Source organism: Arvicanthis niloticus, chromosome 18, assembly GCF_011762505.2.
Source record: "Arvicanthis niloticus isolate mArvNil1 chromosome 18, mArvNil1.pat.X, whole genome shotgun sequence".
Taxonomy (NCBI): domain Eukaryota; kingdom Metazoa; phylum Chordata; class Mammalia; order Rodentia; family Muridae; genus Arvicanthis; species Arvicanthis niloticus.
This window is the reverse complement of record NC_047675.1, coordinates 22,297,325-22,325,245: the sequence shown is the minus strand read 5'-3', so window position 1 is coordinate 22,325,245 and position 27,921 is coordinate 22,297,325. Positions and strand designations below refer to the sequence as shown.

At 47.8% G+C, this 27,921-nt stretch overlaps 1 protein-coding gene across 2 annotated transcripts; it reads right to left on the bottom strand.

The window, feature by feature from the left end:
* Window positions 1-344: 344 nt before the first annotated feature.
* On the bottom strand, window positions 345-26,897 carry Adgrg3 (adhesion G protein-coupled receptor G3). 2 transcript variants are annotated; one of them, XR_013104851.1, is made up of 12 exons: window positions 26,710-26,897; window positions 23,743-23,890; window positions 11,756-11,891; window positions 10,201-10,347; window positions 9,375-9,509; window positions 8,849-8,888; window positions 8,630-8,721; window positions 8,383-8,495; window positions 6,311-6,591; window positions 6,049-6,142; window positions 5,479-5,779; window positions 345-1,791 (listed from the first exon to the last, which is right to left on the bottom strand). XR_013104851.1 is itself a non-coding variant. In XM_034522981.2 (12 exons), the coding sequence occupies exons 1-12, from the start codon at window positions 26,753-26,755 to the stop codon at window positions 1,679-1,681; spliced, it is 1,620 nt and encodes a 539-aa protein (XP_034378872.1). In that variant the 5' UTR covers window positions 26,756-26,895; the 3' UTR covers window positions 348-1,678. The 2 variants fall into 2 exon arrangements, 1 of the variants encoding a protein (XP_034378872.1); XM_034522981.2 differs by having other exon boundaries at window positions 348-1,791; window positions 5,479-5,753; window positions 26,710-26,895.
* Window positions 26,898-27,921: the final 1,024 nt, after the last annotated feature.

Below are 27,921 nucleotides of genomic sequence, written 5' to 3'. Positions count from 1 at the left end.
GAAAAAAGAAAGTTCCTTATCAACCTTAAGCCATAACTCAGAGCCACCCAGATCACACAAATATCCATGGCAACTGCTAGGTCATGACTCGGGAGTCTCTCTTGAGGAGCCAAGTGCTCGGGTGTGTTCTATCACTTCTGGTCTTCTAGCCTCCATGCTTAAATCTACATTTAGATCTCTCTCTTTCTCAGCCTCTCCCCCTCCCTTTCTCCCTCCCTTTCCCCCTCCCCCTTTCTCCCCTCTTCCTCCTTTCCTTTCCTTTCCTTTCCTCTCCCCCTGCTCCTCTTCCTCTCCCCCCTCTTACATTGGCTCTGGTGAAATTCCTTTCTTCCACATAGTCCAGGATAAGGAAACACCTCAGGCTGCAGGCCTTTGTCTCCTGAAAGGCAGCTGAAACTCCATAAGAAAACCACCTGAGGTTTAGGTTGAGCCACCCATAGCAACAGACTTAACCTAAATCCTGCCTGAGGCATCCCCTTCTTCGGGAGTCCTGTCAGGTTAAAGCAAACAGATAGCTTCATTTGCTCATCCAACAATTATTTGTTTATTTAAATGTGTGACAATTATTGGCTTGACATGGCCAGGCCTGATAGCCAGGCTGGGTTGAGATGTTGGTAAGGTAGTTCAGGTCCCTGCTCATAAGAGTACAACATCTTGGGATGGACATCTTTTCTCCCTTTCTCCCCTTGGCCATATATAGATGGAGCAGGTATGCCTCTGGTTCTGGACCTCGACTTCTGCCCCCACAATGACAGCAATCAGAATTGTACCACACACCTAGCAGCCAAGTGGGACAAGGAGTGGGGGACGTTGCTGAAAGCTCACCTGCTCAGTAGCATTCTCTGCAAGTGTCCTGAGCACCAAGAAGGACCTCAACCCTCATTGACGCAGTAAGCAATGAGGATGGGCCCTGACTGGGCAGCAAGGATGGGGGAAGAGTAGGTATAAGAGGATCATAGCCCCAAACAAACCTATCCTCTGCTCCCTTAGCACATACAGAACAATGGCCTCCTGAGTGTCCCTTGGAGGGATAGGCAGCCTCCCAAGTGTAAGTGACAGGTGAAGAGGGAGAAAGACTGAGTTTCTTTAAGGGGTTTCTCCAAGTCTACCCTCTTTGACTCAGGCTCCTGGTGAAATTAGAGGTGGTCCATGGCTGAAAACAGCTGCATAGCTATGGAGATCTGTCACCATAGCAGCAGGGGTAGAGATAACACTGTTGGCTGGGGCTCTCAGGCTCATAGGGACATTAGAGTCCTGCAGATCTGCATTTGTGGCTTTCTGGACCCATGAACACATCTGAGTGGGAGCTTTTAAAATACTTTTTTGAATTTCTATTTTATATCTATGGGTGTTTCTGCCTGCACATGGATATGTATGCAGCACCTTCATGCCTGGTGTCCTTTGGAGGCCAGAGGAGAGCGTCAAATCTCTTGGAACTAGAGTCACAGACAGCTGAAAGATGCCATGTGGGTGCTGGGAACTGAACCAGTGTCTTCTACACGTCATCGCTCCAGCCTTCTGAATGGGAACTTTAAAGCCACATGGCCCAGCTTGGTCTCCATCCTCTCCCTCCTTAGACACCCTGTACAGAGAAGGCAATGGGGCCCAGAAGGAAGTAGGTAGCTTCAAGGTCACACAAACCAGCCAGAGGTGAGAGCAAACTGCAGCCACCTATAGACTACTCCTGGGACGTGGAGTGGGCCTGGTCCAGGCGGGCGGTGCCGGAGGAGGAGGCTGTGGTGCTCTGAGTTGGGAAGTAGAGGATGATGAACCAGCAGAAGATGTAGAGTCCTGTGGTGAAGAGACGTTTCAGTTAGGCTGGAACAGGCACAGACCCAGAAGGGACTCCACTGTAAATGTTCAAGCACTTAATGAAAAAGTTAGGCAAAAGTGAAACCTATTCCTGAAAGAGAGCCAAATAAAACCCTTAGAGACCACAGACATCGGCCTTGAAATAAATTGCACACATATCTATCACCAAAAAGGAAGAAGACGAAAACAAAAGTATTCTCAGGTGTGTAAAACCATTGGTCTCCCCACCTCCATATTTTTTTTTTATAAAGGGTTACTAAAGGATGCACGTCAGCAAGATGAAAAGGGGGGTTTAGTAGAGTATAGGAAACCAAAGTATAGAACAGACTGAGAAATGCAAGCTTTGTGTTTAAAGACAATTTATAAGGAAAACACTACACAGTAATAACAATGTCGAGAACTTAAAGGTACCAAGGGCTCTGCTGTGCATGGGAGGTTGATAACTGAATGGCGTAGTCTCGTCAGAGTGAGACATGCAGGCTTAAATATGAGTGTAGCCTATGCAAGAAGAATGACGTCACCTCTAAGTTCAAGATGCCTCTCTGCCCAATTCTAAACCTCTGGGATTTTCCAAATGTGCACTCTGTGATTATTTTTCTGGGAACCCTCTTAGATGACCCTAAAGCAATTGTGTGTGTGTGTGTGTATTGTTTTTTAAGATTTGTTTTTTTATGTATGAATATTTTGCCTGCATGTATGTATGTGCACCTGGTAGCTGCAAAATCCAGAAGAGGGTGTGGGATTCACTGGATATAGAATTACAGATGGTGGGGAACCTCCTGTATGGGTGTTGGGAACTGAACCTAGGATCTCTGTGAGAGCAGCCAGAGCTCTTAACCACAGAGCCATCTCCCCAGCCTATTGCTTGTTTGTTTGTCTTTTTACATTAACATAGAAAGTAGTAAGTTTACTGTAGCACTTTCTTTTCTTAAAAAAAAAAAAAATTGTCTTTATTTTGTGTATGAGTTTTTGCCTCTATGCAAGAACACTGTGTGAGCGTCTCGTGCCAGAGAGAGCCAAAAGAGGGCACTGGATCCCCTGGAACTGGAGTTACAGATGGTTGTGAGCCACCTTGTGAGTGCTGGGAACCAAATCTGGGTCCCCTACAGAGAAGCCAGTGCTCTCAAGCACTGTGCCACCTCTCCAGGGACTCTCTGTGGCATTTGTTTTGGTTGTTCTCCCTCTCCACCCCTGTCTCCCAGCTGTACCTTTCCCCTCCCATAGTGCCCAGACCACTTTCAAATTTTATTACCTTCTCCCCTCTTCCTTTAAACCTCTTTTTTCTCTATGGTCCCTTCCTAGTAAAATGACCTTTGCCCACACCCCACATACTGTGTGTATAAACCTTAAAGCCAGGTCCTTCATGTGAGAGGATCTGTGGTGTTTGATTTCTACTGCAATCAATACTGCATCTGTAACAGCGTGGAGGCTGCTTTGCTAAGAATATGGCTCTTCACCTGGGCTAGCAGATGCCAACGTGTAACTAAAAACAGGGTTAAAGTTTGGCATGTCTCCCCTTCGCTACCTTAAACCGGGTGAGACTGGCTTCAACTCTGCACACAGACATGCTAAACATTTAAGGAGTGTTTGTCTAAAAATGGTGATCCTCCACTCGAGGCTGATGTAATGGGTGGATTATTAACCAGCAGCTTTTGCAGGATCCTGTTCCAGAGCACGGGAGTGGTCTCCAGTCACATACTACATGTGAAGACCCAACATACCCCACCTTGCCTTTCTGGTCTTGCTCTTTTCTCTGAGTCTTTCTCTCCTGTAGTCACCTTGGATTCTAGGTATAACAGGTCTAAGAAATGAGCATCTTTTGACAAAACTTGAAGCTACTCCAAGGCAGGAGCCACTTTCTTATTGCAGATGGATCCCTGTGTAATTGTTTTAAGATAATGACTAACAAGGTCCTGGCTGTACATGCTGCGTTCCCTGGCTCTTGTGCCTTCCTGTATAACCCCGAGACTGGCATCACCCTGAAGTCAAGGCAGAGGATGCAGTTTCTCCTGTTTCTCCAGGATAGCTATTCTCAGTATACCACCCCCTTTTATTTCACTGCTAGTTTTACCAGCTGGTTGACTGGGGCAAGTGGCTTTGTGTGTTTTACTGGGGACCTCTGGAGCTGGCCTCTGACTTAGGACTCTAGAACTATGCCCTGTGTATTGAAGACCTCCTGGGTCCCGCACATGTAGTTATTCATCATGAAACATGACATGAAAAAGGGACAAGGACCACCCTGACTTAGATGAATGAGGAACACAAGTACTGAGTGTCTGTCTGTCTGTCTGTCTGTCTGGGCAATGGTTAACAGTGACTGTCACCTTGATAAGACTTAGAATCACCTATGAAATAAACCTCTGATCCCCAGAGTAAGTAACTGTAAGAAAGCTTCTAGATTGGTTAATCCAGGTAGAAAGGGCCACCCTAAAAGTTGGAAGCACCATTCCAAGGACCTGGAAGAAATATGAAAGAGGCTTGGGGACAGGGTTCAGTGCCTAAAGGTACTTGTCAGAGAACCTGACAACATGAGTTCCGTACCAGGATCCCTCATGGTAGAAGGAAAGAAGTGACTTCCATAGGCTGTCCTCTGACCTCCACATGTGCATGTACACGTAAACAAATAGATAAATAAAATTTTTTAAAAACATAATTTTAAAAACTAAAAAGGGAAAGTGGCCCACCAGCACCTCTCTGTCTGTCTATCTGTCTGCTTGACTGTCTGCTTGTCTGTCTGTCTCTTTGTGAAGCATGTATGGTGTAGCCAACTGTGTCATGCCTTTCCTGTCAATTGTATACTCTGCACTCTTGAAATGGGAGCCAAGATAAGACCTTTATTAGGTTGCTTTTGTTGTGTGTGGTGGTTTGAATAGGTTTGGCCCCTATAGATTCATGTGTATGAATGTTTGGCATATGGAGAGTGGCACTATTAAGAGGTGTGGCCTTCTTGGAGGAAATGAGTCACTGTTGGGTGAGCTTTGAGGTCTCCTAGTACAGAAGCTCCACCCAATGTGGACCAGTCTCCTCCTGGCTGCCTTCAGATCAAGATGTAGAACTCTCAGCGCTTCCAGCACCATGTCTGCCTGCACACTGCCATGCTTCCCACCTTGATGACAACAGACTGAACCTCTAAAACCGTAAGCCAGCCCCAAGTAAATGTTGGCCTTTATAAGAGTTTTCTTGGTCATGTTGTTGTCTCTTCACAGCAATGAAACCCTAAGATAATGGGTATTTTGTTGCAGAAAACAAAACTTTAAAAGCTTCTTAAGGATTCTATGTCATGTCACATCAAATCTCATGACCCTGCCTTTCTAGTTAGAACTAGTCATCTGACTCAGAGCACAGAGTCAGCAGCCATATTAGGCAGCCATTTTGTAAAGCAGAGAGAAGAGTAAGTTGTCTCAGAGGCCAGACAGGAGACAATACTCAGCTTCAAAACAATAGGTGGGGACATCTGCTTTGATTTATGTGGCTTTTTCTGATCCTGACCTCAAGACACCAACCACCCTTGCTGCCCTGGGTCCCACAAGAGTCTTGGATATCTAAAATTAGCACCTTTGACTTGAGCTAGCTTCTATGGAACCCTGTGATCTGTAGAGCACCCTCCCCAATTCCCAGTGTCCTGTGGTGCCAGTGAGACAGCCTGTGGCCTCCCTGGAGCCTCACCTTGCAGAGAGTTTAAGAGGGTGAAGATGTAGACGGTGGACAAGCCGAGGGGGGTGAGAATAGCCAGCCCCCAGGTCATGCCCACCAGGCTTGAGAGGCCCAGCACTGTGAGGACCGACTTCCAGGACTGCCCCGGTCCTTTGCCTGCTGTGACACTGGGCAGAGTGAAGATCTTCCAGGCCACCAAAGCCAGCACCACAGCACCGAAGAGGAAGGTAATAAGGAAGTAGCCGTGGACAGTAGCATAAAGGGCAGGCTCTTTCTGGAACCAGCACCTGCAGGAGGTGGATAGCCACTGGGGCTGGGGAAACCCCTGACCACTGAGCCCCAGGATAATTCCCTGGATGATCCTTCATGACCAAGAAGATGCCCCACCCCCCCACCCCCCTTGCCATTGGCTTTCCTGGGCCTCCTCCTTTATTCCCCTTTCTGACTCAGACTTCTATTTACCTGCTGTACCACAAGCCAGCTAGATCTGACTATCTTCCCGGCTTTGACATTGCTGGTGTCTCCCTAAAACCTCTTCCTCTCCTTGCTTCTACACTCTCTGCTCCCCTCAGCCCCACTCACAGCTCCAGCGAGGTGCGATTCTCCTGGTTGCAGATGGTGTAAACCCCATAACTGTTGCTACTTCCGGCACCAATAACTACAAGAACAGGCAGGCCTGTGGACAAGGGGGAAGGGGTGAGCTGTCATTGCCAGTGTCCCCTTGATGGAGATTGCCTCCTGTCCCTCCACCTATCCATCGCTTGAGCTTTGGGCTTCCCTAGGCTCTTCCCCATCAACCCCTCCAGCCTCCCTCTACCCACCCACCCCCCCAGCCTGTGCCTACCCCAGCCCAGCAGGCTCAGCTTCAGGAAATAGTGTCCAAAGTAGGTATTGAAGACCTTGATGACTAGCAGGTAGAGGTGGAAGGCCTCCAGGCCCATCCAGGTGAAGACGCAGAGCAAGAAGTAGTGGAAAATGGCAGCTCGGACCCAGCAGGAGGCTGGGGAGCCTTGAGAGCTGCTCCCGACATTGATCAAGAAGGTAAGATTCAGGAGAAACAGGCTGATGCTCAGAGCCATGTGGATCTTAGGGGCATCTTCAGACTTGAACCTCTGCAGAGAGAACCTGGGAGAGAAGAGCTAGTGAGCAGCCCCAAGGAGCCACAGCCTGCACGGGTGCCCAGGCTGGTCTATCCTCCTGCCTCAGTGCCACTGATTGCTGCTATCACCTTCATGGCCACTCCTGCCTGACCATTCAGTGTCCCCCTTTGCTGGGAGTCAAGTGTGTAAGCTCTCAGGTTCTAATGCACAAGCTCCTTCATGGCTCTCTGGGCTCTGAGGACGCTCACTGGGTCCTGCCAGCCTCGCCGTTTGACAGATCCCTTAGCTAAATTGTGTCATTTGTGATGCTGAGGAATTGACAATGAAGATGGGGCTGGAGACTGTGTTCTATACCAGTACTTTGTGGGGCAGAAGAGGGGAGTCATGGTGAAAGCACAGCTCACAGGGGCTGAAACCCTATCTCGAAAAAACAAAAAAAAAACAAAAACCAAAAAAAAAAAAAAAAAACAAAAAAAAAAAAACAAAAAAAAAAAAAAAAAAAACAAAAAAACCCACCACGACTAACAACAAAAACCCCCAAAAAGAGTCTCATTTCTACCGGATACTGTGAGGATGGCAGATATTGTCTGGGGTTCAGCCGAGCTTTGTGGATGCAGCATGGTGGATTGGCAGAGCCATCTCCCATATCTCCCATGCTGGTGTCTCATGGGTGCCAGGGCCTGTGCATCTAGCTAGCCAGAGCACTGGTCAGAGCTGAGGAGTTGCAGGAACATGGTGGCTGCCCAGGAACAAGCCGGACCAGGTGCCGTTTTCTAAATATCATCCCCTACACACACACACACACACACACACATATACATACACACATACATACATACACACACAATACATGTATATGCCTGTGCATGCACATGTGCACACACACTATACACACATGCAAATACACACTACACACACATATATACATTAGCATGTACACACACACTACATACACATACATACACATACTTGCAAACACACCACCCACACATATACATGTGTATGCCCATGTATGCACATGTGTACATACACACTATACACACACATATACATGTACATGCACCACACACTATGTACACATGCATACACATATATGCACATGCATACACCACACACACATATACATGTGTATGCCCATGCATGCACATGTGCACACACACATATATGTGTGCACACACACACACTATGTACACACACACATACACACCACATGCACAATATCTAAAGCAGTGGGACTGAAGGGGTCTTGAGACTACTTAGCTATGCTCTGCCAGTGCCAACTTCCTGGCTTTGATGATACTCTACAGTTACATACGACTTGATACTTGAGGAAGTTCCGGGAAGGAACCACAGACTGTCTGTGCTATTTTTGCAGTTTCCAGTTAGTCTATAATTATGTTGAAATGTTTGTTCTTAAAGGCTTCAATTCTGGAGCTTCATTTTTGCTTGAGTATCTAAGGAGCTGGACCTGAGCCTGGAAGTTCTCAAGGCACCAGGGTGAAATTGGCATCTTGACAGGAGAGAGAGCAAGCTGTGAAAAGGAGAGACCAATCCCCGGGGCATCAGCTGGGGCCCTTAGTGCTTTCCCTGCCTGGAGGCTACATACTGTGAGTTTTCTCATTCCACAAATCACGCATGCCCTGTGTTGGCCCATCTGAGTTGAGTTTCTGCCACTTTCAACTTCAACCCTATGTCCCACCTTCTCAGTGAGCTGACAAAAGACCAGAGAAGACAATGAGGGGCCCCAGAACAAAGACACCTTATGCCTATTCTGTACCTCCCCGAGGGCAGGAGGAAATGGGGTGTCTTCACTTACCTGAAGACCACATAGAGAACCATGGTGAAGGTCAGGAAGATCATGGAGACTGCACAGCCTGCCTGGGAGATTCGAGTGAGAGTCTGTGCCGTGGCCAGGTCCAAGATCGGCCTCTGTAGATGACCCCGAGTTCTGATCACATCACTGAGAGTCCAAGCCCACATATCTCCCAAACCCTAGACAGCCAGGCAGCCTCTCCCAGGGACAGAGGCTGGGCCGCTTCGATCAGGATGGCATGGGCTGTTACCAGCAGCAAGGCGAAGAAGGTCAAATGATCACAACGGCAGACGGTTCTCCCATCCCCGAGCTCCGTGGAGCAGCCGTGGGAATCCCAGTCTCCTGTGGGCCACAGCAAAGTAAGAGCAGGGGAGGAGGGAAGGGAGTGCCTGCCTCGATCCTCACCCTCTGCCCTGTGGAAGCCTGTAGCGTCCTCTTTTCTCATTCTAGAAAGGTCTTCCAAACCTACCTTTAGCCATATCCCAGAACACACAGGTGAGGATCATATTCTGAAACCAGAGAGTGTGAGTCAGGAGAGGAGGGAGGTGGGAAAGTGGGGAAGGGAGAAGACAGGGCACTATCAGCAGTCTGTATGTGCCTTAAGAGGAAGTCCTCTGTAGCCCACATGCGGAGATTGACTACATCAGTTAATGCTCCCTGGACCATTGTGCATGTGGGAGACACAACCCATATGGCACAAGTGTGTTTGCCTGTCTGTTCATGCATGCCTTCAGGATCATTGCCTGGTGGGCATGGAAAGCATGTACACACATGGGTTCTCCACGTCCCTACACATTTATGAACATGGGGGTAGGAGAGTGTAGGGGGCATGTGTGTTCACATGTGTAGGACAGACAGATGACTTTGGGCATAACTGTGCACGATCCCCATGGTTTCGTCTGCATGCATGTAGAAGGGTAAAGGACACAAGGTCCCATGTGTGGCTTCTCAGAGATCATGCATCATGTGCCCCACAGTAATGGCAGAAGACTCACAGGTAATGGATGCTGGTGGGAGAAGGTGATCTCTACAGGTTCCGATAGCCCAATGGCGTTCATCTGGCCCACGCTCAAGCCCACCATGCGGTTGTTCAACACTCTGCTGCCCTTGTCTTCAAGGAGCTTGGGGCCCTGGGAGGAGATTGGCAAGAGGCTAGCTATGGGATGGGCTGATCTTGCCTGTCCTATCTAGGGTTCTTGGAACTCTAGGACATGCCCTCAACTGGGACATCAGGGAATCAGGGACCCAGGGGCCATAAGCACCCTTCTTCCTGCTGCTTTCTATAACACACTTGGGTGGGGCTAGGCAGGGCTGGGCTCTAGGCTCTATAGTCCCTTGCTGAAAAGCCACCCTCTGAACTGGAAGAGCTTGATGCTAAGATCAACCAGGATACGGGGAAAATGCCAGCGAATACCTCAGGATGGGGGTCAGGGGATGAGTGCTTCTAGATCCAAGGGTGCACATATGTAAGCTTACATGGATGGATGCATGTCTCAGGAGCACACATCTGTCATGTGTTGGTAAGGGATACTATGTTTACCCATGTAAGAATAGTCACATCTGAGCACACCTGATTATACGCACTCGGGAATATAGAAGGACACATGTGTTTATGCATGTGCAAGGACACATGAACATGCACGAGCACACTTGGACATCATCATACACAGTCAGCAGGTGCTGATGTCAGGGTATCACAAGAGTCTTCAGGTCTCAGACTGTAGAAATGGTTCTTGGATGGACCTGGCTGCCTCAGAGACAATCTCAGGGACCCTGGGCATTTAACACTGCAGCTTCCTGGGCTCCCAGCAGGCCTCTTACCTTAAAGACATTCCCTGCACCAATGTCTAGAATAGTTATGGCCAACTGGACTGCAGACCTGTTGCCAGGCAGGGCTCCAAACAGGCTCTTGGGAAGTCGGACTCTGTCAGCAGGCTGGTCCTCACCTTGCATCACCTGCCTCGGGATCTGTAAGCATGGATCCAGCAGCTCCCAGCTTCCCCTTAGGATTCCAGCCCCAAGTCAGATGCCACTACCAGTCCAGTTGGGAGGGAAACTGTAGCATGCCAAGTGGGGGGACAGCATCTAAGGACTTTTTAGCTCGGGGCCGGGGCACAGAGCACCTGGCTCAGTCCAGGCTCTGCTCCTCATGGGCTGGGCCCTTGGACAGGCATTAACAGTGGAGCCCCAGTTTCTCTATCACAGGGATCAGTGGAGCATGTCTACATTGGTACAGACACGCTCTGCTTGTGTGTGTGTGTGTGTGTGTGTGTGTGTGTGTGTGTGTGCACGGTGAGGCATGTCCCGGAGGAGAGTGGTGTGGAGGACTTGTGCTCACCTTGACTGTGAAGCCCCTCCTCCCAACAATGAAGTGGTTTAGAAAGCAAGCACAGTTAGAATGTTAGAACAGATCTCTACAGAAATCACCAGGCATTCTTTGTCTAGTCTCTGGCCTCTGGGGTACCCTAGAGCTTCAGCCTGCAACCACTAGCTCCTGTTTCAGAAGGATCCATGTTCATGGAAACAGGGGACCAGGTGTTGAGGCTGAAGCCCCAATCTCACTTTGTCAAAAAGGACACATAAGTGATGTCTTGGCCTGGTGAGGATCCTTCCCAGAGGTCACAGCATCATAAGAGATTGATGAGCAACTCAGCCAGCTCCCTGGACCTTTAATCTCTGCAGGGATGCTGGGGACTCACTGTGAGCCCTCACTGGACCAAGAACGTCTTGGTATTAACTCAGATGTTCTTTCCAAGATGCTTATGGGTTGTTCTATTTTGTTGTTTACATTTGTTTTGTTTGGAGAAAGAGGCTGTGCTGGCCTGAAGCTCAGGAGCAAGCCTCCTGCCTCTGCCTCCTGAGCGTGGGGAGGATAAGTACGCATCATCCTGCTTGGCTTCAGATACTCTTGGAAATGGGCAATACTCTTATAATTTACAGGTGAGAAAACTGAGGATCAGAAAAGTAAGTGCGCCCACAGAGGCAATGGCTGGTAAGGGCAGAGATGGGGTTTGAATCTGGGCCAGTGTAAATATAGACTCCTCAATTCCATCTCTCTGAGGCCAAGCCTGCCCTTACTCTGACTTTGGATATGTGCTCTGGCAGAAAGGTTAATGGGAACCTTAAGTTGGAGGAGCCAGAGGTTCATCTCCAGGTGAACACCCCAGGGCTCTGGTAGAGAGGAGACTTCCTGAGGACATCAAGGGCAATGGTAGGAGAGCCAGTTCATGGATCTCCCAGCACCCTGGCTAATCCACCACCAGGTTCCACTCATTCAGTTAATTCACTGACAGCTATGCTGAATAAGACTTAGTGGGGGGATAAGCTTTGATGGGTACCAGCAGAGGTCTGAGCTAGCCAACAAGAAGCTCTTCACCTGAGAGGGCATCAGAGAGTACAGCAGGTCTTCTGAGACATCTGTGCTGACATTCTGGATCAACGCCTTAACAAAAGGCATGTTCACAGTCTCCAAGGAATTCTCCAGCAGGTAGGACTCATAGTTCAACCAGTATCTGCAAGGGGCAAGAGATTAGGGGAGGAGGAGTTTGCAGACTGAGCCATCCACTCATCAAGCTCTTGGAGTGATAGTGAATCCAGAATACCAGAGACCCTGGGCTCTTAAGGTAAAGAGGAGGGGCTTGGGAACTGAACCTGAAGGAGTTGGATGAAGATTGGGTATCTGTCTGTGATGGTTTAAATAGGTTTGGCCCCCATAAACTCATGTGTTTGGATACGCTTGGCCCAGGGAGTGGCACTATCAGGTGGTGTGGTCTTGTTGGAGGAAGCGTGTCACTGTGGGCATGGGTTTTGAGACTCTCCTCCTTGCTGCCTGGGAAAGTCTTCTGGTTGCCTTCAGAACAAGATGTAGAACTCTCAGCTCTTCCACCATGCTTGCCTCGATGCTGCTGTTTCCCACTTTGATGATAATGGACTGAATCTCAGAACCAGTAAGCCAGCCCCAATTAAATGTTGTCCTTTATAAGACTTGCCTTGTTCGTGGTGTCTCTTCACAGCAATGGAAACCCTAACTAAGACAGTATCTTCATGTTTGTCTCGAAACTGTTTATTTTGTGCGTATAAATGTTTTGCCTCTGCACCATTTGCATGCCTTGTGTCCTTGGAGTTAAGAAAAGGACATCAGAGCTTCTGGCATTGGCGTTAGGAACGGTTGTGAGCCACCAAGTGAGTGCTGGGAACCAAACCTGGGTCTTCACAAGCTCGATCAGTGCGCATAAGCGCTGAGGTATCTCTCCAGCCCGGGCTTATCTTTTAGAATAGTAACTAACATGCCAGATATAACCTGTATATTAACCATTTCAGCATGTAGTACTCAGTGGTATGGAGCACACCTACAATGCTCTGAAACCATCACTGCCTTTTTACTTTAGAAGAGCCCCATAGCCACAGAAGGAAACCCCATGCTCACCAAGCAGCTACCCTGTCCCCTTCCTTCTCCAGCCCCTGAAAACCATTCATCTGATTTGCTTTGTCCTCAGTAAATGCCCCCTCTTCTTCTTTAGGCTTCTTCATGAAGCCTAGGCTGGACTTATACTCACTATGCAACCAAGGATAACCTGAGCTGATCCTTCAGCCTCCTCCTCCTCCTCCTCCTCCTCCTCCTCAGTGTAAGGGTTATAGGCATGTGCTAACCACACCAATTTCTCAGTGTTGGGCCTTGTGCTTGCCAGGTGAGTGTCCACCAACCTAGCCACATCCAGTCCAAACATTGCCTATTTTGAATGTAAGGTATATTGAAGCACACACTACGTGGCCCTCTGAGTCTGGTTTCTTACACTTAGTATATTGTTTCCTCTCATAATTTCTGAAACCTGCGTTGTGGCCTCAGTCGTTCTGGATGAAATGCACCCATCTACTGATGGACTTATAGATCTGCTCACCTGTCCATGGTGGGCATATGAATACATTGCTCCACCAGTGAGCACATATGGATCTTAATCATTGATAGACATATGGCTCTTTGCATCCATCCTCTGATGGACACATCGCTCTGTGCATCCACCCATGAATGGGCATTTGACTATTTCCCATTGTGTTGGACAGTTTTTGCCAACGTGGCACAAATTAGAGTCACCTCGGAGGAGGCATTGACCGATTGACTACATTATTGTGTCCTGTGGACATGTCTGTGGGGCATTTTCTTGATTAATGATTGAGGCAGGCCCAATCCACTTGGGTGGTACCACGGCTGGGCAGGTGACCCTGGGCTGTATAAGAAAGAGTCATGGGGAGCAAGGCAGTAAGAAGTGTCCTTCCAAATTTTCTGCTTTAGTTCCTGCCTCTGGGCTCCTGCTTGAGTTCTGGCCGCCATTTCCCTCAGTGTGAGGGACTGTGATGTTGGTGTGGAAGCCAAATAAACCCTTTCATCCCATAAGCTGCTTTGGGCTGTGGTGTTTATCATAGCAACAGAAAGCAAACAAGAACACCTTTTGGCTACTATGAGTAGGGCTGCTGTGCAAACCCATGTATGAGCTTTCACGGAAGACTTATTTTAAATTCCGTAGCCACAGCTTGCCCTATCCAAAAAGCTCTCTCTCCCTCCTGCTTCCTCTCTCCCTCCATCCAACCAGGAAGTACCACCTCCCCGCCCAGTGATTGGCTCCTTTATTCATTAGGCGATTGGTTCACAAGAAGTCACCTAAGTACAAGGCTCACTCCAAGTCCACAGCCCCTCCCAGGAGATCAGAATTAGCATTAAAATACAAACCGCACCAGGTCCATCCACAACAAGGTCATATGGTAATTTTCCATACAGTTTCTAGGTCAGCCATTGAATGGTGTTCCAGAGCAGCTGCAATATTACACCCATATCTGCAGTATATGAAATTCTCACTAGCTCCATGGCCTTGACAACACAAGGGTTTTGTTTTCATTATTTTGTTGTTGTTGTTTGAGACAGGGTTTCTCTGTGTAGCCCTGGCTGTCCCGGAACTCACTCTGTAGACCAGGCTGGCCTCGGACTCAGAGATCTGCCTGCCTCTGCCCCCTGAGTGCTGGGATTAAAGGTGTGCAATACCATGCTTGGCTTTGTATTATTGTTTTCATCTGTCTCTTATGAGTACCAAGAGGTGTCTTCTGGTGGCTTTGATTTGCATCTCTTTAATGACCAGTGATGCCGAACATCTTCTCATGCACTTTTGGCGTTGTATATTTTATTTGAATAAATCTCTTTGAACACATTTATCTAATTATATAGTAGAAATTCAGCATTTGAAAACTGAGCCATAACAGAAGGAATAAAGGAAGGGGGAAGGAGGGTGGGGAGAAAACTGGGCAAAGGCACACGTTGGGCAAGCGTGATGACCCGAGTTTGATTCCCAGAACCCACATAAAGGTGGAAGGTGAGAACTGACTGCATTTATCTTTAATTGTCCTCTGACCCCCACAAATGTGCAGTGGCATCCATGACCCTGTCCACATCATAAACACAACAATAAACACATTTTTAAAATTTTTTAAAAGATAGGTCTTGTTATGTAGCCTTGGCTGGGCTGGAACTCACTATGTAGACCAGGTTAGCCTTAAATACATAAAGATACACTTGCCTTTGCCTCCCAAGTGCTGGGATTAAAGGCATGTGCCACTATGTCTGGCTTACATAAATGGTTTGTTTGTTTGTTTGTTTTTTAAGAAAGAAACCTAAGCCACGTGGGAACTGACTACCAGGGAGCAGATGGTATTAGAGACAAATAGAACATAGGCTTCTTCTTAAAAAAAAAAAAAAAAAAAAAAAAAAAAAGCAGTTGGAGTCACTCTCCGTGGTGCTGAAATTTAAATGGTCCTCATACTTGGGTCCTTCCCTAGCCTTGGGTCCCTCCCTAGCCTTGGGCCCTAATTGCTGCTTTCCTAGCCCTGTGATAACAGCCATGTATGTCTGCCTCTTACTTAAAATCATCCTTAGTTACCTTTACTTATGTGTTTATTGCATTGCATGCCATAGTTTGCACCTGGGCTCAGAGGACAACTGCAGGGACTGGTTCTGTCACTCTTCTATGTAGGTTCTAGGAATTGAAGTCAGGTTGTCAGACTTGTGTTGAGAGCCTTTACCTGCTGAGCCATTCCTCCATCACCCCTAACCTGTTTTTACATAGTCCTGGAGATCACAGGTCCTCATGCATGTGCACCAAATACTTTACTGATTGAGCAGTCTCCCCACCCTCTAGCCGATATTCACTTTTCCAAGAAGCTCTGATCAGGTGATAGCTGAGACAGTGGTAGGAGGCAAGGGGCTAGCGGGGGAGATACAACCAACCTGAATCAGTGAAAAGGAGTAGCTATAGAGACAAAAGAGAATTCTCTCTTTCAGTCTCCTTTCTTTCCTCTCTCCCTCTTTCCTTCTCCCTCTCTCTTTATCTCCCTCTCTCTCCTCTCTCCTGTCTCTCCTCTCTTCTCTCCCCTCTCCCTCTCTCTTCTGTCTCTTCTCTCCTGTCTCCCTCTTCCCTCTTTCTCCCTCCCTCCATCTCCTCTCTCCCCCTCTCCCGTCCCTCCCTTTTCTCTCCCCCTCCTGTGTGTGTGTAACACAGGATCTCAGGCATGCTAGGCAAGTGCTCTACCACTAAGCTACAACCCAGCCTTGCCTCTGTTTTTAAATAGCCATAGTTATCAAGGAGAGAAGGCTCTATAGAGAAAACAGAAAATAAATTGTAGAATAGAAAAGTGAACCATGTAAATATATGCAAGGCTTACGCGAGGCAGCATAAGAAGATCACTGACCAGAAACAGAGGGGTGAGGCTGTCAGAATTCATTGAGCAACACACATTATCCTGTTTTGACTGTCAGAGAACTGTTGGCTTTTATTGGTACCAAATAAAATAGAAAGTTTTAGAAGTATCAAGACTTTTGTTGCCACATAAAGTGGTGAGCCACAAAGAAAGTGACTGAATATTTGTTTATACGTGTTCCTACCTTGTGATCTTTCTCGGAAGAGTCCCAGTATGCCTCTCAGATATAGTAAGTTCTTATTATTATCTGTTATTTTGGAGCCTCCCCTTTCTCTTCTGTGAGACAGGCCCAGGCTAACCTCAAACTCACATCCCTCCTTCTTCCATCTCCTGAGGCTGGGATTACAGATCCACCCCTACTCAGGAGCTACCAATCATCCTGAGTCTAAGATGCTCCCATTTAGAAGTGTCCACACACCCACCCCTCCAGGCTTTGGATGGGTTCAACCCAGACATCTGCCGCATACCAAGGTGCTCCTGGTGACCACTCCTCAAGAGGACAGGTAGAAATGTTACTTGACTGACCCCTGACCCCCACACCCTATATGAACCCTGAAGGTACATTGAGGTGACCACCCTCTGTCAGAAAGTAACCTCTTGAAAATTCTGACAAACAAACCAGAAGAAGGAGGGAGGGAGAAAGAGAAGGAAGGTGGGAGGGAAGGAGGAAAGAAGAAGAAGAAGAAGAAGAAGAAGAAGAAGAAGAAGAAGAAGAAGAAGAAGAAGAAGAAGAAGAAGAAGAAGAAGAAGAAGAAGAAGAAGAAGAAGAAGAAGAAGAAGAAGAAGAAGAAGAAGAAGAAGAAGAAGAAGAAGAAGAAGAAGAAGAGAAGAAGAAAGAGGAGGAGGAGGAGGAGGAGAAAAAAAGGAGGAAGAGGAGGAAAAGGAGGAAGAGGAGGAGGAAGAGGAAGAAGGAAAGAGAGAGAGAGAGAACCATTTTACCAAAGAAAAATCTCCAAATAGCCAGTGAGCACACACAAAGATGTTGGGGTAATTTTTCATGATGGAATGCCAGCGGGAAGCTGGGGTGATGTCCCTCTACACTAGAGTGGCCAGAAATACATGATGTTCTGCTGACAGGAAGCAAATGGCACTATTGCCTTGGGAAACAGTTTGGCAGTCTTTTATGGAACTCAGCATATATTCAGTGTATACTCCAGCAATTCTGTCCCCAGGCATAGATTCCCCTATCAAATGGCAACATATGGACTCAAAGACTTGAATTAAAATGTTCATTCGAACAATATTCAGACTAATCAAGATCTGGCACCAATTCAAATGCCCATCAATTGGCACATGGGCAACATAATGTCCTATATTTGCATGCGGTAATCGAACTAAAATAAATATCATAAAATATGGATGAGGATCACTGTGCTAAAGGGAAGTCAATGCAAAAGAGCTCCCTTCATACAAAATGACCAGAGACAATACTTAAAGGGAGGAGGCCAGCCAGAGCTGACTGCGGTGAAGCAGGGGCAGCAGTGGGGTATGGACAAGCAGAAGAGAGCAACTGCAGTGTTAGCCTCACACGCCGTGTAAATATTCTGATCCTGAACTGTGCCCATGATGAGCAGAGCATTTGGGGTTATCAGGTACATCCACATCAGGATACCAGACTCTGTGGTGGTGCACCCCTCTGATTCCAGCTCTTGGGATATGGAGGCAGAGGGGTCAGGGGCTCCAGATCACCCTTAGCTACACAGCCGATTTGAAGCCTGGCTCTAGGAGACCCTGACACTCCCTGCCCCCACAAAAATTAAAAATCAAATGACATGTAGCGTGCCAGAATCCAGTTCTGCATAAATCAGGTGTTGGTGGCACATGCCTGTAATCCCGATGTGTAGGAGACAGTAGCAAGATGATCAGGACGGCAAGGTTATCTTTCATTATATAGTAAGTTTGAGGCCAACCTTGGCTGGAGACTCTATTAAGAAAGTGTGTGTGGGGTGGGGGGGAGAGAGAACTGTGGCACAGGCATGTTAATAAGGGGGAAATTATGTGTTGCTTGAAAACAAGAAAAGTTAAAAATGAATGAATAAATCAAGCATCAGGGTATAGAATGGTAACCACAGGGCACTGGTGTCATTGTGTGCTTTGCCTGAGAGACATGGTTTAAAAGAAAAACTATTTGTTTCAGCTCACGGCTTCAGAGGGCTCAGCCCACGGTTCAGCGTCTTTACTGTTTCTCTGCCATGGTGAGGTAGAAAGCAATGGCAGTGTATGGAAGTGGCGGCTCCCCTCATTGCTGCGGGGAGCAGAGAGCATAGCAGGAAGTGGACAGGGTCAAGAGGTACCTTTTTAAAGGATGCCTCCACGTAGGACACCTTCCCAGTTCCACTCTCCTGTCCCCAGCAGTTTATGCAGGGTTTGGATCCATGAGTGTGTTGAACCATTGGCAAGGTCAGAGCCCTCATAATCTTATTATCTCTGGAAATGACCTCAGATACAACCAGAGGTATGTTCTGTAATTTCCTAGTTGCTCAATAGAATCACATTGACCATCAAGAGTCACCATCAAGGACTGGAGAGATGGCTCAGCGATTAAAAGCATTCATTGCTCTTGCAAAAGACCCATATATACACGACCCCATATATACAGCGGTTCCCAACCATTCATAACTCCAGCTTCAGCGGATCTGATGCCCCCTTCTGGCCCCACAGGTACTGCATGCGTAGGGTACACATACACATGTAAGAAAAATACACAGACAAAAATATATAAATCTAGAAAAAAAATATCTAAAAATAAATGTTAAGAAAAGTGAAGTACCAGTCATAATTACCACCATGGTGGAGTGTTACTTGGGGGAAGCATGAGAGGCCTTCTGTGAGACTAGAAACATTTTTCAGCTTTCTGAGGGAGGGGTAGAAGGATGTGTGTTGACACATGTAAATTGCACAGCCTTTGAGACAGGAGCCTGAAAAAGGCCAGAAGCGGGTGTTGGATCCCCTGCAACAGAAGTTACAGGTGCCTGGGAGCCACCTGGTGCAGGGACTTCAGCCTGAATCATCTTGAAGAGCAGCAAGTCCCCTTAACTGCTGAGCCATCCTCTCTAGCTCTAACATTTGTGTATTTAAATATAATAATAATAATAATAATAATAATAATAATAATAATAATGATGATGATGATGATGATGATGATATATCAACAACAAAAGTTGTTATTATTTCTTAGCATATCTATTTTTTAAGAACCATGGCAAAAAAAAAAAAAAAAAAAGCCAGGCAGTGGTGGCGCATGCTTTTAATCCCAGCACTTGGGAGGCAGAGGCAGGTGGATTTCTGAGTTCAAAGCCAGCCTGGTCTACAGAGTGAGTTCAAGGACAGCCAGGGCTACACTGAAAAACCCTGTCTTGAAAAAAAAAAGAAAGAAAGAAAGAAAAAAGAGAAAAAAAAAAGAACCATGGCTTTAGGCTTCTGCTTCTGAATCAGGAAGAGCTGTTTGTTTTCCTAAGAATACATGGAGAAATGAAGTCATAAAAGATGATTGCCACTCGCTGTCAACAGCAGCTAGGACAGGGACGACCTTGAGGTGACATCCTGTAGAAAACCATAAACATGAGGTTCAACGCTTGTGGCCTCTCTTCTGGGAAGAACATCTGTTCTTCCTAAGCTCTTTCTACTGAGAGTTTGAATTGCTGATGAATGGAGGTCACTGCTGGTCACAAAACACACCTTACTGGTCACGGCATGAACGGATCGTAAGAGCACGCTAAGGGGAGGAAGCCATTCGCAAATACTGTTCTCTTCCTGTGTGTCATCAGGACAGACATGTCCAGGGGAAGAATGTGGCTCAGTGCTCACTATGGCCTGTATGAGATGAGACTCTGCCTATAGACAGGCACAGGGGCTACAGAGCCACAGCAGGGCATCACGGTCTCAGGGGAGGTGGGTGAAGGAAAAGAAACAAACCCGAGACTCTATGGGCCTCAACAAACAGCAAGTTTTTCTTCTGCTCTTTTCTTGTCAGATCTTAGTCCCGTGAGCAAGGAAGCAAGGAAGCTTTTGAAGAAAGCAGAGAAGGAGCATCCTTGTGGTCTTGGTGTAGAAAACAATTGTTTTTATTGTTTTGTTTTTGTCTGTGACAGAGTCTGGTCTTAAATAGCTTAGGCTGGACTCTTTCACCTAGTACCTGAGGACAGACTTGGTCTCTTTGATCCTTCTGCTTCCATCTGCTGGGTTTGGGGATTAAAGGTGCTCCAACAGCCATGCCTGCCTAGTTTAGAATAGGATAGGATAGGATAGGATAGAATAAGTAACAGGCAATAGGCCTGGTGAGATGGCTCAAGGAGCGTGTGTGTCTCACAAGTCTGTAAAGGTGGAGGGAGAGGCTTCACACATGCTGTGACATGTTAGTCCACCAACATCACATCTGTATGTGTGCATGCACACACACACACACACACACACACACCAATACTTAAATCTAAAGACTGATTGATTACACTAATAAAATAAAAACCTTTGGGCTGGAGAGATGGCTCAGTGGTTAAGAGCACTGACTGCTCTTTCAGAGGTTCTGAGTTCAATTCCCAGCAACCACATGGTGGCCCACAACCATCTGTAATGGGGTCTGGTGCCCTCTTAAGAAAAAAAAAAAAAAACCTTTAGCAGTGGTCAAAAGACAGTGCTGAGGAGGAAGTGAACAGGAAACCCACGAAAAGGAAGAATATTCTCAATGTGTATATTCACAACAAAGAGACGTGCAGAACAAACAAGGGATCCCCCAAACCACTATGACAAATTCAAACAGCTTTGTAGACCAACAAGCAGAACTAGAGATGCCAAGATATGAAAGGAATGAAACGAGGTGCTTGATATAGGTCATCACAATCAACGAGAGGTGCACCAGCAACCTGTAAGGATGGCTAAAGGGGAAAGGCAGACAATACTAAGAGTTGGCAAGACCACAGGGCAACTGGAATTCACAATCTGCCTGTGGAAGTGACATTCGACCTGACTAGCCAGTTTCTGCTGGAGCTAATCTATGCCTGTCCCCACAAGTCACTAATTCCAACCCTAGGAATACAAGTTCACCACAATACATGATCAAGAATGTTCAAAAGCATGAGCCGCCCACATCACAAAATAAGCTATATGTCATGTAAGAGGCTAAAAAGATACACATCCAGATAAAGACAGTAGCCATCGCTGGTTGATGGGTTAAGGGAAATTCTCACTTCCTTTCTATAGCGAATTTCCAATGAATATGTATTCCTTTTTGTTGTTGTTCGTTTTTTCTGAGACAGGCTCTCACTATGTAGCCCTGGCTGTCCTGGAACTCACTATGTAGACCAGGCCTTGAACTCAGAGACCCACCTGCAGCCTTAATGGCTGCACCACCATGCCCAGCATGTGTTACTTTTATAATCAAGAGACCCATACAACAAAGCCCACTAACACTGATTGAGCTCCTGCTATCTGCTAATAGCTCCTCTCTGTGTTATTTGCTCAGTCTTCAGTGAGGCTATGAGGAAGCCTGAGAGGTCGGGAGCAGGGGCGTGAGGATGCGGCATTGTAACCATGTGGATGATGGGGTTACCACGGCACTCAAGTGCAGGACTATTTAACCTCCGCCATCATCCTGTAAATCCCATTTTACAGGTAGGTAAACTGGAAGCCACCTGAGCACTGGCAGTCTGGGGCCAGCCTATCACATCAAGTGCCTCCTCTGAGCCTTCTATACAAGCGCCTATCAATTTTGCCTCTTATCTGCTGTGTAACAACCTCAGGCAAGTTATTCAACTGCATAGAGCCTCAGTTCTCTCATCTGAGAAATGGGTTGATAACAGGACCTACCTCAGAGCACTTTTTTTTTAATGGTCTGAATGTGAAATGTCCCCATAGGTTCATATGTTTCAATACTTCAATGTCCTCTGGTGGTACTGTTTTTTAGAGGTCATGGAGCCTTTGAGAAGCTGGGCCTACGTGGCATATATAGAAGAATAGCCAGGCCTGCTTCTTATTCCATTCAGCTTCTGTGTTCCTCCCTAACAAGGTGTGTGAGAGCTCATGATGCTGTAAGCCTCTGCTGCCATGGACAGAGCCTCTCCATCCACCATGCTTTCCTCACCATGGTGAACAGCACCCTTTTCTCCCTTGGGCTGCTCCTGCCATGTATCCCGTTACAGCGGTAAGAGAAGTAGCTGAAGACATTGTTGGTATGAAGAGAAAAGGGCAACTGAAGGGATGGGGTGGGACCAGACCACGCCTTTCAGTATCAAGGCGCCTGCTTTCTCCAAGGTGCTTATCCGAGCTGTGAGGTCACTCCGGCACCCTGGGCTTCACAGTGTCTAAGAAGCTGGCAGAGTGACTGTAGGCAGGGCTCAGGTCATTTCCAGGCCACTGAAAGAATGAACTTCAATATGAACACCGTCTTAATAGCCAGCCTTGAGCAAAGATTTTCCTTCGTCCCTTCAACAACTGTTTTTTGAGTTCTGGCTGTAAGCCGGGCATTTCTGTGGCATCCCAGGTAAGCTTTGGGTCCCTTTGTCTAGAGCCCAGAGAAAAGCAGAGAGACGGAGCTAGTTTGGCAATGATTCCAGCAGGGACAGCATCGGGAAGCTTTGTCTCTCCTGCGCCATCTAGCCAGCTTCTTGGTCTCATGAAGCCTGCCTGAGCCATCTTTCCTGAGCAGCTTCATAGCGCTGACAGAATTCTACCCTACTGGGTCACATCTCTACCTTTGTCACCACCTCTGGACATCCCTGAAGTCCAATCAATCAATCAATCAATCTCAAATGCAGAGTTGATCAGTTCTTAACTTTAAATATGCCATCCCCCTGTCTCCCATAATGGTCTAGTTAACTTGGTCCTCCACTTCTCACTCCTTGCTTGTATTTCAAGTTTGATACTCCCCTTGTCTCATCTCGACATTGCCACCTCTGTCCCCTGCACCTCTTTGCACACTTATAGTTCAAAGCGTTGTAGTCCTGTCCCAATACTGGGAAGTTAAGCAGCCACCCCACGCCCCACCATTGTGTGGGTTCACCAGAAAAACTGTTCTGTACTCCCCAAAGCCCTTTCCCAGGCCACCCCCTGGACAAGGTCTTGACAGATGTCCTCTTTTGTGCTAAGCTGACTCCTTGTCCACACTTCTGACTGAGCACCTATGACATCATCACTGTGTGCTTCTGACTGATTGCCTCTGATGTCATCACTGTGCACCTCTCTGTCCCTCTGCTGCTTCCAAGGCAGAGATTGGTTGATTCATCTCTGCATCTTCTAGTTCAGTGGTTCTCAACCTGCCTAATGCTGCGACCCTTTAATACAGTTCCTCATGTCCTGGTGACCCCCCCCCACTATAAAATTACTTTTGGTGCTACTTCATAACTATAATTTTGCTGCTGTAATGAGCATAATGTAAATATCTGTGTTTCCAACTGTCTTAGGCCACCCCTGTAAAAGGGTCATTTGACCCTCAAAGGGATCAAGACCCACAAGTTGAGAACCACTGTCCTAACCAGTAGCGACTCTGATAGTCAGGGCAGGGCCAGGGCAGGGAGAACATGAAGGGGTGAAACGGAAACAGCATGTTATTCTAGGGCCCTGGGGACTTATAGCCGTATGGCAACCCAACAGGCCATTCTTCCCATTCCTCCCAGACTCCTCTCTCCTCACCTCTGCAAGTTTCCCAAGTCACAGGAGATGTCGGCTGATTGCCCGCACTTGGTGAAACACTGAGCTGTGTCATTCAAGTCAAAGTCTGCATACTCAGGGTTCTCCTTGAGCAGGCAGACATTCCTTGGCCTTTCAGGGGTCTGCTCACCTAAGGGAGAAAGAAAGATGGGGCAGGTGGGAGAGGGGCAGCGGCCTAGGAGAGGTAGCTGGTCCATCACTCTGAGGCACTCTGGCAGACTCCACCCTCCCCAGTACGGCAGTTGGGGGGGAGCGTGGAGGGGAGATGTATTCTCACCTCACAGGGCTGGGGAAATATGGCCTGTGGTTCTCCAGACAAAGGTTTTGCGTGGTAGTGTGCAATAAGTTTTAATCTATCAGTACTGTGACTCTTTAACCACCGCCTCCACAGAGCCTGCCTGGTTTTCTGCAGTTGCTCCGTCAGATCCTCCCAGGCCGGGCAGCTGTGACCAATTCTATAACTTTTGTAAGTATTCTGGCTTGCTCTGCCTTAGCCTGGAGTGGGTAGAGGTGACCTGATGACCCTGCAGGAGCAGGCTGAGGCTGGGGAGCAGTCAGCAGATGTTGGAAGCTGCTCCAGGACTAGAGACCAGTTCTGTGACTTCTGGTGCAGAGCCCTGTGCTATGGAATGCAGAAGCTTCCTGTCACTGCTTGTCCGTTTGTCCTCAGGCAAATTACTCAATCGCTCCGAGGCTTGGTCCTCTCACACTTTAAGTTTTAGGGATGAAAGAGATAATATCCCTGAGCACACAGACCATCTAAGGTATTCTGGAGAATGTAACTTTTTTTTTTTTTTTTTGAGACAGAGTTAGTCTCTTTACATAGTCCTGGGTGTTCTGGAACTCACTATGTAGGTCAAACTGGCCTCAAACTCACAGAGATCCTCCTGCTTCTGCTTCCCAAGTGCTGGGATTAAAGGCATGTACCACCACACCTGGCTATGGTGTGACTTTTGGTTGGTTGGTTGGTCAGTTGGTTGGTTTTTTGGGTTTTATTTTGTTGTTGTTGGTTAGTTTCTTGAGGCAGGGTTTGCTTTTGAAATATCCTTTGCTGGTGTGTTTGATTTAAAAAAAATATATCATGGACATTACCACTTTCAATGTAAAGGAAACTGGTTCATTTTCAAATATTAGTACAGAAAATAAAATTCATAATAAAGGCATGGCAGGACACAGAGTGAACATGGCAGAATGTATTAGAGCATATTTTATAAAAGCTGGGTCTATATGTTGTTCAATTTTGCTTCAGCTTTCAGACAGTATGTGGGGCTTATAAGACATACTGAGGCCAGGTGCTAGACTAGTCTCTAAGACCAGCCCCATTTGCATTCACATGAAATCAATGAAGGGGAGGTGGTCAGGGGTTAGGAAAGGGGGCATGGGAGTGGCCTCAGTGTGGGTGAGAATACAGCTTTCCTCCATCTTGCTGGGAATCCCAGCCTAGTACTTGTGGTTCCCTAACCCCTCCCCCAGGCTCCCGCTTTGTCCTTTCCTATGGTATAGCCCAGGCTAGCCTCAAACTCAAAATTCTAGGAAGCACTGTGTCTCTGAGGTGTTTTCTGAGGACTTTGAGAGCCTTGGTGTGAGTTCAACAGTTGGGGGTATAGCAGGTGGGGGCAGGCTGGAGGTCACAAGCCAGAAGGTGACACATATGTTCCCTGTACTCTGCCCCTGTTCCTTCAGTTCCCTTCCCTCCACTCACTGCCAATCTCTTTTCCTTCTGTAGCCAATGCCTAAGGATAGCCCATTCCTTGCCCTTCAGTCTCAGGGTGCCAAGAGCCTCCCTCAGGCAAGCAGCTACCATGCTGTGCCTCTTTTTGGCACTATGTATGTTTCTTGAGTGTGTAAGCAAAGAGCCAGTGGTTAAATGGACAAAGGGCATCCAATTTCACCTCCTATGTCACTCAAGTGACTAACACATCACCCAGTCACGAGAATCCCTGCCACCCCTGGATCTACATCTCCACTCAGAAGAGCCTTGTTGGCCTGCCCAGCATTGCCTGTTCTGTCCCAAGGATGCCCCTGACCATGAGAAAGACAGTCCTGTCACCTATTATATCCACTTTTATATCTAGGGTCTCTAATAGACCAGGCTGGCTTCAAATTCACTATGTAGCTGAGACAGAACTCACACTCTTGACCCTCTGCCTCTACCTTCCAAGTGCGACTACATGTCATAATACCTGGTCCACTTTTGAGCCGTACAGAAGAGAAGAGATTTTTTTTTTCTGAACCAAGAGATGCTAATCCATGTGGCTAGTCGCCTGTCTACAAGTGACAGACACTCAGAGAGGTGGACACCTAAGGATACTTGCCAAAGTTGGAGCAAAGAAGGAGAGGCGGGGCACGGGGACAGGAGCACCTCACCACTCCACATAGCCATCGCTCAGCAGTCAAGAAGGACACAGCCATCCAGGGAGGTGAGGGTGGCAGCAGGCTGAACTGGGGTAGAGGCAGGACTGGGAACCTTGTGTTGGCATATTAAGCTGAAGTGTATGTGACGGGAGTGGTCTGGGTCCTGTCACTGACGACACTGAACAGTGCTAACAGACATGGGGAGCCTATGATGGATGGACTTTATGGGCAGAGCAGCTGCCCACCGTTCCAGGCTCAGTTTCCAGAGCCCCTGATGCCTTCGCCTGGAGCCCAGAACTGAAGAGCTTGTTTGACCTACCATGTCCTAGAACCTGGTTCTAGCCAGGCCAGATGGACATTCTCTTTATTGCCCACCCACAGCACACCATGGAATGCCAACAGGAGCCTGAGACCTGGCAAGATGGAACTTATTAGGACAGGGATGACCTGGAGGGACAAGGCCAGAAAAGATGATGAGGTTGCCACTATGACTCCCCATTTTCCCATCCTGGCTGAATTCTTGGGTCTCTTCCCATGCTTCCCTGGGGGGGCCTTTGCAGCACAGAGTCTTCCAGGCTTAGCCCGTTCACTCACCTGAAGTCAGCAGCAGAAAGAACAGGAGGCTCCTGACTGTTGCCATCAGTGCTCAGTGGAGTCCGATGGCTGTGCCGTCCCTCAGTCCCAAGCTCTGTCCAACTGGCCTTCTTCCTGCCCCCCTGACGTGTGGCCACTGTTTCCTGTGGCCTCTTTCTCGTTCTTCCTGACCAATGAATGGCGCCATCAGAGGGGTTGTGAAAGGTGAATGTGAGGAACTGGGCGGAGCTCTGTAACACACACACACACACACACACACACACACACACACACACGCTCCTGAGTCCACCTGCAGAGGGAACTGCCAGTGCGCCCCTTCCCCATCTCCCTACCAAGGGTGTCTGAGACCCATTTTTGCCTCCGTATGTGTGTTTGTGTATATATGACTCCCCTTCTTCCTGCCTGGACCAGCAGTGACCAGCTTTGGGGGGGGAGGGGAGCAGGGTGACTGTCGCTTCACAGAATTGATTACTATCAGGTGCTTGTGCTGGTTAACTGATTATCCACCTCCTCTACAGAGCAACTCCACGCAGCTCATGAGTCCTCACGTCATGAGCCCTTTTCATGGCCATGAGAGGGGCCAAGCAGTAGACAGCTCCTGCAGGGTCATACACAGGCTGATTGTCAGTGTCTGGATGTGATGAGGCCTGTAACCAGTCACACACACCCATGAGAACTAAGATGTGGAAAGCCTATGAAGAAGGCCAGATGCAAACCTAACCTACATGGTCCCCTGGAGGAGAGGGGAGGGGATGTGATGCCGCAGGCCTTGAGCCTCTCCCACAAGGGAGAATAAGCTCGTGGGTTACAATTGGGAATAGGAGGATGGGCCCTGTGAAGGTAGCTGGCATCTGGGGGAGGTCACCAGCTTGACATATCTGTGTGGCCACTGCCCAACCTGATGACCCTGCAGGAGCTATCTGCTGCTGGATCCCTCTCACAGGCTCGTGACATGAGCTGCGTGGAGTTGCTCTGTAGAGGAGGTACTTAATCAGTTAACCAGAACTAGCACATGATAGTCATCAGTTCTGTGAAATGATAGTCACCCTCCCCAGGCTGGTCACTGCTGGTCCAGGAAGGAAGAAGGGGGATCGTATACGTACATACACACAAACACACATACACAAATACACATGCTTGGGGAAGAGGTGGAGCTTATCAGTCTGCTGATCCCAAGAAAGACATGGCTAAGGCCAGGCCCTTGGTTGTCCA